The 11,039-nt window shown below is 34.2% G+C and overlaps 1 protein-coding gene across 4 annotated transcripts in view; it reads right to left on the bottom strand.

Annotated features, from left to right (window-relative positions):
- The window catches only part of LOC106884153 (potassium voltage-gated channel subfamily H member 1), a 430,860-nt gene that overhangs the window by 88,598 nt on the left and 331,223 nt on the right, over nt 1–11,039 (bottom strand). For all 4 annotated transcript variants that reach the window (XM_052973779.1, XM_052973780.1, XM_014935387.2 and 1 more), the window contains one exon: nt 7,490–7,910. In XM_052973779.1, the coding sequence (XP_052829739.1) occupies nt 7,490–7,910 (421 nt within the window). The remainder of the gene's footprint in view (nt 1–7,489; nt 7,911–11,039) is intronic.

Genomic DNA, 11,039 nt, shown 5'->3' with positions numbered 1-11,039 from the left:
TATATATATATATATATGTGTGTAGGGTCAAAGGTAAAGAGCCCCTTCAGTCATGAATGACCATGGGATTGCACCCAGAAAATTCTCCATCAAGGCACAACTCCAGGTAAGGCTGTTTATGGAAGACCAGTAGTCGCCCATGCCTTCCAACCTCCCCTCTCCACGCCACCGATATTATCCAAGGGAAAGGCATAGGCCAATACAGCTTGGCACCAGTGACATCGCAACTCATTTCTACAGCTGAGTGAACTGGAGCAACGTGAAATAAAGCGTCTTGCTCAAGAACACAACATGCAGCCTGGGCCGGGATTCGAACTCACAACCTCATGATTGTGAGTACGATGCTCTAACCACTGATGCTTATTAACTTGCATGCAATTATAGTACTCATTCACATATAATTACTGTCGAATTAAAATGTAAGTATATATAGGAAAAGGAGCTATCTTACATAGTAGGTAGGTGGCGGTTATTAGCGGGTACAGTTAATTAGATAGGGATAGTAGTAGGTGTTTCTTGAAGTGCCTATATTACTCGAAAATTTAGGATCTTGTGTTTAAGTTCAATGTTGCAAAAGACTGTTGTTGAGGCTTCTCTGTGTTGCTCAAAGATCACATCTTTTTGTTCATTTCTTGAAAGCTCTTGATTTGTCAACAATCTTCCATTTGATATTACAACTGGAAATCTTTTCTTTCATTACCAGATTTAGTTGTAGAATTCAGTTATATCTCTCTTTTTAATGAATATTAAAGAGGAAATATGATCCAAGTGTATTTTCTGGAAGTTCCCCCCGATCAAGCTAATGTAGTGATTGCTAACGGCGTCGAGGTTCAGTTTGAAAGTAGTTACCTCATATTAGTCGTGAGAGCTTCCGCAATACAATACATATTAGTGAGCAATGTCTTAGCGTTTCTACAGGAGTAGTTGACCTCAGTTCTTCTGTGCGATGTGTGGGATAGGATATTCTTCATATTGGTGGTGAAACTAACTTATTTCACGTACATGTCTGTTAAGTAGTTTTCTATATTATTAAATGTCTTTTTAATAATATAGTTAATGGGAATGTATGTTTCCAATCAAGGAGTTGAAGGTTTTCTCGCTTAAGAGAAATATGAATCATAAAATATAGGTGTTTTGGAATCGATTATAACTCGAGTGCTGGTAATTTCCTCGCTAAATTAGCCAATTCCTTGTTTGGCGATAAATTGATAATCCTTATGAAGATTTTTAAAAACAATGTGTAGGTAGTGTGAACCTAAGTTGAAATAATTAAGTTTTTCTAATTAGTTTTGTTGTGCAATAATTTATGTAAGCCAGTAATTAATTTTATTGTTACATCAAAGAAGTTAACTAAAGTTACGTTTTTACCGATAACAGTTGTTAGGTTATATGTGCTGAGTGTGTTAATAATTGTATCCTTTAAGGAGTCTAATGTGTGTTCACTGGAATTTTGAATACAGTAATTCCTCGCCATTTCGCGGTTCATCTATCGCGGTTCATCTATCGCGGTTCATCTATCGCGGTTCATCTATCGCGGTTCATCTATCGCGGTTCATCTATCGCGGTTCATCTATCGTGGTTCATCTATCGCGGTTCATCTATCGCGGTTCATCTATCGCGGTTCATCTATCGCGGTTTACTATTTAAGCTTACGTTGATTCCTCCGTGGTGTTGTTTTGCATTTATAATAAAATAAATATATACAAATTATAAAGATATCTAAAAAATATATATATAGTATGTGGGGGGTGGGGGATGGGGTTCAGATCGTAACACCCACGATAGTCGAAGAATTACTGTATTGCTAATCTTTCGTTTTGATATAACTGAAATCTACTGAAGTAAATTTATTACATAATATATCGAAAATGTTTCTTTCCTCAAGATCACCTATCTCTGCGTTATGATATATTCCAATCGGATGCTTTGCCAAAAAGTAGAGTTCTTCAAGTGTAAATGATAATTTTGATGCCCTTATCACTTATAGATAGTATTAATAAATCCGGGATCTATATATGGAAAGGGAAGGATAAAAATCAACAATATCGAATTGGGCAATTCAAGTTACGTTTGATATCAATATATCTAAGTTAGCAAATAACTGTGCTAACACTGTTCCATTGTCAAAGGAACAGTAGCTTTCCTAAGATTGTTCTTAAAGTTACAAAATTTTTCTAACTAAGCAGTTCAATTTCCGATTTAGCTGTTAATGTACAAAATTATTTTTGAGATTTTTAATTGTAATTAAAAGTTCGTTTTGAACTAAGATTTTCAGCCTACAGTCAAGTTTTAGATATATTTTGTTCCGTTTTCGCTGCTCTGTTAGTGTAGTTTCATGTTTGAGCGCTGGTTTTCGTGTAATTTTATGTTATTTCATTATTGAATAACATACGTTAATTTAATTTAATTTTATTTCATATAAGTTTTTGTCGGAAAATATTAATATTTTCTTTTCGAATTCATCAGAAGCTTAATGTCAGATTTAAGTTCAAATTAGAATGGTTTTGTGTACTTATGAAATGTTAGGTTTGCTTAGAAGATCGGGTTAAAAAAGTTCTTGTTCTTTATTTCTAGATGGCAATGTTATGCTTTGATATTGATATGTTCATGCATAAGTGATCTATCGGTGGAGTCCTCATACAATCTGTAATTGCTCTCTAAATTCCGAGGAACAATCCTTCCGAGGCCAGCATAACCTTTTATCCTTCCAGAGTTGATATACAACGTACCAGCCAACCACTAGGACGAGTTATCTTTCACAGAATCAGTTACGTTGCAGTGTGCGAGGTCGCGACAGACCACTTAGAGTGTCCTTTTCTCCGAAGAAATGGAGGAGGTATGAGTTAGTGGTTACTAAGATCTCTAAAAAGATCTACTAAAAAATATCCAAAGAAATGTAAGAACATCGCGGCGTGAAAGGAGTAGTTTGTTGAATGACATGGAATACTTAAAACAGACTCACAAGGAAATGCTTTCCAGTGAACGCGTTTAATTAGGTCCTCGGTTTTCTCCATATACAGTCGTAATTTGTGCAGAGATAAAGGGAAATAATTTATTTTCGTCTCAGGAAACGAAAGTGTGATTTCTCTTAATATAAAAAAACGGATTTTCAAAAATTACAAGTGATTACATTTTTAAGTTTTATGCTAAATAAAAGCGTACAGGCCTTAACAAGACTTGCATTATAAGTAACTCATGTACAATTCATTATTTGTATTGCTGTATATATGTGTATTTATATCTGTGTATATGTATGCTTATGCACAACACAGGTATATATTCTCAATGTTACATATCATACTTCAATACTCCTCTCATTAACTTCAACTTCTCTATTATTTTATTTGGGGTTTATGCAAAAAAGAAAAAAAATGATGCTCGAGACAAAAGCTAATTCATTGGAACTAATATGTTTGCTACGGTTTTGAAATATTGGTTTCACATTTTTGCACAAGGTCAGCATGTTCAAGACAGGGAGTAAGTCGATTACACAGACCCCAGTGCTCAAGGAGTACCTATTTGATCAACCCTGAAAGGATTAAAGGTAAAGTCAACCTCTGCGGAATTTGAACACAGAACGTAAAGGCAGACGAAATACCACAAAGTTTTTTGCCCGGCGTACTAACCATTCTACCAGCTCATCGCCTTACGCCTTTCAAACATCGGTCTCAAATTTTCGCACAGGGCCAGCAATTTTTGTGGAAGTGTAAGTCGATTACATCGACCCCAGTGCTCAGCTGATACTTATTTTATCGATGCCGAAGGGATGAAATGCAAAGTCAACCTCGGCGGAATTTGAACTCGGAATATAAAGACAGACGACATGCTACTAAGCATTTTGCCCGGCATGCTGACGATTCTGCCAGTTCTCCGCATTACGCTTTTGAAATATTATTTACAAAGTATGTGGGACTTCACCAAATACCGTTTCAAAATCGAGACTATTTTTCTCCCAGTCGTATCTGAGTTCGCTTCCTCGGCAAAATCACTAGACTCATTAAATGCCTTCAAACAATAGACATACTCAACGGAATGAAGATCCAGCGTTATATCTTGACTTCAAATAACTAAATCACTCACACTATCAGATGGATGCAGACTATGAAAATGTCCTGGAGTCATCTGCGATTCTCTTCCGCAAAATCTTGATACGAAACTATTTCATGAATCCTTGTTAAAAAAGTGAAACTCCTAGAAAATACTCTGTCGAATTACTTGATGTGAAATCACTTTCACTGAGTTGATTATGACTGAAAATCTTATTCTGAGGTGTCCTCAGTTTGTCTCATATTATTGGCAGCACGCCATATCGTGATCAAAGCACAAGAACATCCTTTCTCCTCTAGCCTGGCGTTAGAGTAAGTGAGAATATAATATTGGTTGAAATAAGTATGAAGCTTATGGGAACGCTTGAACTCAGTTCAGAAGCTAATGAAGCACTTGTTAAACATACATCAATTGTACCTCGTTATTTGCAGTGGTGAACAGCATCTAAACATAGTTACCAAATGTATTGTCAAGAGGAACGTGGCTTGGCTATGCACAGTAGCAAATACTGTTGACAAGTTGCCAATCCTTTGGAACACGGAAACTATTGATACTTCCAGTTTCTGCTTTATCGTAAAGCTTAAGTCATATTAATTAAATATACAGTTCATGCGTTTTCCAAGTTCTTAGCTTGAAGTCTAAATACTTAAACGCATACTTTCTTATTACAAAAATGCACTATTCTGGCCATGATTAAGAAATGAAAATCGTATGTGCTAGTCTCAATGCCCAGATAATTTAGAACTCTGAGCCCACCAATAAATAAATAGATAAAATAAAATAAAAAAATTAAAATTAAAAATTGAAAAACTCCAAAATTTATCAGTAGAAATGAAATGTCAATGCTTTAGCATTGTGCAGTTTGATTTTTGAATTTTGTGGAACATTGATTTTTGTCTTTTTTTTAAATTTCAGGAATTCATAAAACTGATTCTTAATCTTTGTCTCAATAAATTAAAATGAATGAAAAGGAGTGGCTGTGTAGTAAGTAGCTTGCTTACCAACCACATGGTTCCGGGTTCAGTCCCACTGCGCGGCACCTTGGGCAAGTGTCTTCTACTATAGCCTCGGGCCGACTAAAGCCTTGTGAGTGTATTTAGTAGACGGAAACTGAAAGAAGCCCGTCGTATATATGTATATATATAAACGTATGTGTGTATGTATATGTTTGTGTGTCTGTGTTTGTCCCCCCAACATCGCTTGACAACCGATGCAGGTGTTTTTTCGTCCCCGTAACTTAGAGGTTCGGCGATAGAATAAGTACTAGGCTTACAAAGAATAAGTCCTGGGGTCGATTTGCTCGACTAAAGGCGGTGCGCCAGCATGGCCGCAGTCGTATGACTGAAACAAGGAAAAGAGAGAAAGAGAAAGAGATTATCCAGGATAAGAAGCTAGGCTATAAGGAAATTGCACAGCATAAAAGTAGATGTCTTTACTTGAAATATACTGAATGCCTACAGTACGTTTGAAGTCAGTAATCGAACGTCTCATCTATTATGATTACTTTTCTATTTGAGAAATTTCGGTTATGTAAGGTGTTTCTATCAAAAATATCACTTGGGTAATAATAATTTTACTGAGAATCAGTTATATCTTCACAAAAGCGCAGACATTTGGACGTGATCTTTGCACTAAAAACATTTAGATCTCTGTTAAACACGAGACTCATACAATTCAATAGGAAACTCATTTTTTGCATGTTTTACATTATTTTATTTGTTAAATTCTCATTTTCAGAATTCTCAATTTTAAATTCTCATTTTCACAAGCCAAAAAAAAAAAAAAAAGAAAAAGAAGATTTTCAATTAATTGCAGTACTTTGACTCATTTCTATTCCACAAAGATATGATATTTTTTCTATTATCATATATAATAACATATCCCTCATCATATAACTGTTTATGGCATAGACATAAGGACCCCAAATTTTGGGGAGGAGAACCATCCATTATATTATTCCTCAGTACTTAACTGAAAAACAAAGCTGACCTCTGTGGAATTTTACAAAATTTATGAGGCAAAAACTGTATACGAACCTTATATCAGGAACTCTCTTTGTTAAAATGTAACTGTATCTTACAACTTACTGTTAGGAAATCTTGTTAAATGTTTTAATTAATTCCTAGTATTTAATACCACATAGCTCACTTTTATACAGCATTGTGTGATGTTTAGAGTCTATTTTTAAGTGTATTTTCTATGTTGAAAAAAATTGCTAAATTTTTTCTGTATTTTCAATGAAATTCTAAATTAACTTTTGTCCAAAGTAACAAGAATAAGCTTTTAAAACTTCATTACAGAGTATAGGTGTGAAAGCGCGTGGCTTAATGATTAGGGCATTCGGTTCAAGCTCGTAAGGTCGAGAGTTCAATTCCCGGCGCTGCGTTAGGTCCTTGAGCAAGACACTTTATTTCTTGTTGTCCCAGTCCATTCAGCTGGCAAAAATGAGTTGTACTTTTAATTCAAAGGACCAGCCTTGTCATATTCTGTGTCACGTTGAATCTCCTTGAGAACTATGTTAAGAGTACTCGTGTTTTTGAAGCTACTTGCACGTTAATTTCACGAGCTGGCTGTTCTGTTGATCGCATCAGCTGGAACACTTATCGTCGCAACCGACAGAGTGCTAATTTAGTAGAGTAGATGTTTCTTTCCAAAGAATTATTGCTAAGAAAATAGTGGCACACCAGTTCTTAAATTTTTGAACTTTTAGGAACCTAATGCAATATTAAAGCCTTTAAATCAACAAAACTTTTAGTGAATAAAATAGATTAACGCCATTTATTGGATTAAATTTTGTTTTCTCGATTCAAAAACAGGGTCCATATCGACCATTCTGTTAGTTTTAGAAGTAATGTGATTGTAGAATGTTAATAAACAAATTCAATTCAGTTTTCATGCTAATAAACGATACAAGCAATTTATTCGCTGGAAAGAATTCAGACATTGAAATCCCGTTTTCCAGATGATTTAATATGACTCTACAGAATGAATAAGCATTTGTTTAATAGAACAACTTAATTATACAGCATATCAAAACGCATCGTCAGATTGTCAAAGACACAAAATTACGAAATGATTTAGAACCCGTATTTTAAATAGCAATTTTCCATAGATTTCCCACTGTTGGAGTGAGGAATGTTCACTTCATGGTACCTGTTTACTGTTGGTAGATCATGACATGGGGGTGGTTAGAAACTTAAAGGTACATACATATCCATTATCAGGGGTTGAATAGGTTAGCTGGTTTTCATCCAAAACAATAAAAATGCATTGCTTTACTAATAGAGATATAAAATTTGTCTAACGTGCGAATACTCGTTGATTTACATTGTATATAGCAAGGGTGCATAAAATTTCTTTATTTGGAACCGTATTCAAAAGTGAAACTATTTAAAGAAAAATTAAAATTGTTTGAAGGTAAAAGAAATAAAAATAAAGTTACCTCCACAAATCATCATAAAGGTAGCAAATATTTTCTCGTTTACTGTATTGGCCGCCACATTTCCAAATCCTACGCTTGTCATGCAAGATAACGTAAAGTATAATGAAGTCATGTATCGCATGTCCTTGGTCGGACCACCGTTTAAATCCTCACTTCCTAGTTCCGTTTTATTTATATAAAATGGTTTCTTCGTCACATCACTTAGTTTCGACATCCAGCCATATGAGATTAACTGTTTTGCTTCACTGTAGCCAATTGAATACCAGATACATGCAAACCAGTGGGCAAATAGTAAAAACACTAAGATAAGAAGAACCAGAAAGGCTGCGCCATATTCCAGATAGTGGTCCAGCTTTCGGACCACACGACCGAGGCGAAGGAGTCGGACCACTTTTAGAGCGCTAAACAATGTGCTGATACTCTGGAAATAGAAAATAATTATTGATAAGTTAATAAGAATTTAAAAAAAATATATCATAAAAGCGATAAAATAATTTTGTAAAATATAAATTCGTGAAATGAAGTAAAATTAAATAATAGAATGATGAATTAAGTAAAATTATAATTACTTGATAAACAAAAGAACCATTCATGTTACATATATAAAATCAGCTAAAATCATGAATAGTATAGAATTATATATCAGGTTTCCATTAATCTATATTCTATATATAATTTTATTATAGTTGATCAGTGGAAAAGTAATTATTAATATACTTCAATTTTATCCTGATTGGGATATAAGGCTTCACTGATTCAAGGCCATTTAAATCTATTTTTAAGCAGCTCTCTATCTTGTCCCTTGTAAGATCTATTTTCACAGCTCTCCTTCAACTGATCTATGCCAGCTGTTACTTGGGTGCCATGATTTCACTTTCCAGGTATCGCTCGTCTTTATACGATCTTTAGTATCCTGCCCTAGTGTATTCTGAGTGCATCACCCAGCCATTTTAACTCCCGGCGTTTTATTTCCAGTATCACACTATAGCAAGAAATTTTCTGTACGGTTCTTCATTTGAAACTTTCTCGGGCCATAAGATGAGGCAGATTTTCTTCAGGTTGCTATTGTGGAAAGCATTAATCTGATTCATGCCTCCCTTTTCCCACCAGCATTCTGAGTCAACATTAAGACAGAGATGAATACAATTTATAAGATCACCAACCGGTTTTGTATTAGCAATACCAACCAGTTTGCCAGAGTCAGAAATAAAGACGGCATCCTTATAACAACTGAAAGTAAGGAAGTAGTAATTTGATCCTAACACTTCCTGGATATGCTGAACCGACCTTATCCAGACAAAACCACAAAGGATCAGTAAATGTCCCTAACTGTTATTCGAACAGCATATAAATTGAAACTTCTTATTCTGCGAAACGTAGCATAAAGTGTTTCAATTCTATTGTTCTCTAACTTGTAATTTCTCATGTGAGCGTAAACAAGCATATCAACTTGGGTTATTTAGACTTTTTTCTCAAATAGGTATTTTCAAAAACTATAATTCACTTTATTAATGTTACACCTTGTAAAAATATCCAAAACTGGAACTCGATAATTTTAGGAAAACTTTTTTACAATTATGTATCAAGAGATGATATTACCTACTAGAAATAAAAATAGGAACTTTTGACTGAATTTGATCGCCTTACATCACAGCCATTCTGTAGAATCTGGACACGTAGCATTAAAAATTGATGATTTACTAAATCATCATTCTACTTTTTTTAAATAGGATAGAAGCGATAGAATATAATGTTGAAGACAGTTGTAATTAATGAGTTGAGTTGATGGAAATGGTTGCATTGTTAAGAAGCCCGCTTCCCTATAACGTAGTTCTGAGTTCGATTTCATTAAGCAGTTACCTTGAGCAAGTATCTTTAAATCTCAACCTCAAATCAACACAAACCTTATTCATGATAAAAATTGTATAGAAGCCCGACTGATAGACAGTATCTTCTTTTAGGTAGTAGAACTAATCTTCATCTAGTTTAATGCCACGGCCAGTATCGGGTGGTGTTAGTGAGTGAAAGCCATTATGTTGCGAGAATTTAAACAAGGTTTTCGGTATGAAAATAATTGATAAGTTGTTATGCTTGGATGAATCAGTTTCTTCACTCCTTTAACAAACCACCCATGGAAGTTTTGCAAAACTTAAGTGTGTTGCCCTTTTCCTTTTGACAAAATATATAAATGTCTAAATAAAGAAAATAAAATCTAAAAGGGTTAGTCTCTTTTTATCTTAGTTCACCATTTACCATCGTATCATTGTAATTATTTGATAAGCAGATGTGCACTGACTCCCGCTCACTGAAAATGGATTGTTTAATGCAATCCATTTCAGTGATCGAAATAATTCACTGAGTGAACTAACGAACAATTATTGGCTTTTTTGCAAGTATTTAACATTTCTCTCCATGCGTTTCCATGTCTCACTTTGAATGTTTTTGCTTTAATCTCGTCTTGTACCGATGTTGGAAACAGTTATTTTTGTTGTTGTTGCTCTTCTTCTTCTTCTTCTTTGCTGTTTTCAACTTTTTTTCTTTGTATTTGTTTAATAAAAACTTGACAAAGGAAAGGTTGTTTGTTTTGTGTTTGCTTCTATTTGAATTTCATAAAAGACAATTATATGAAATAATTTTTTTTTCAAAAGGGATGATTTCAAAAAAATAAATAAGGAATATTTAGATATTTATTTAAAGATTTTAGTTATCAGCGACCGTTTAATTTAAGAAAGATTGGAGGTGCATAAAAATTTATTAATGGCTATCCTTAATTAGCCTGATCGATATAGTAGATATTCAGTTTCATTTACTATTGATGGGCGTTCCGGTTGGAGCAAGGAAGAGATAACAGGACAAAAAAATATTTATTACATATTTTGTTTGTGAGAAACTGTATATATGACAAGATATCGCTATTGAATGGATTTAAAATAGGAAATAACGTAACTGAAGAGTGAAGAGAAGAAAAGATCATTTTAATAATTAAAGGCGGAAGATTATTCACCATATCAATAGGATAGTAGCTCCGGAGTGAACACGGTCGTATCATTCGAACCATTTTCTTTTCTGAAGCCGTCTAAAATCTTTATTATACACGGAGCGGGGTTCTCTCACTTCAGCATGGAGGAGGGTCAATGTATGACCGGCAATATGCACATGTGATCAGGTGCAAGTATTATGTACGTATGTATGTATGTATGTATGCATGTATGTATGTATGTATGTAGGTATGTATGTATGTATGTATGAATGTATGAAATGTATGTATTTATGTATGTATGTATGTATGTATGCATGTATGTATTTATGTATGTATGTATTATGTATGTATGTATGTATGTATTTATGTATGTATGTATGTATGTATCTATGTATGTATATATGTATGTGTGTGAACGTATGTGTGTGTGTGTATGTGTGTGTGTACGTATGTATGTGTGTATGCATGCTGGTATGTATATGTGTATGCATGCAGGTATGTATGTATGTATGTATGTATGTATGTATGTATGTATGTATGTGTGTACAGTAAGATAACAGGGTAATGCCT

This window comes from Octopus bimaculoides, chromosome 16 (assembly GCF_001194135.2).
Source record: "Octopus bimaculoides isolate UCB-OBI-ISO-001 chromosome 16, ASM119413v2, whole genome shotgun sequence".
NCBI lineage: Eukaryota > Metazoa > Mollusca > Cephalopoda > Octopoda > Octopodidae > Octopus > Octopus bimaculoides.
This window is presented reverse-complemented; position numbering and strand designations above follow the sequence as displayed.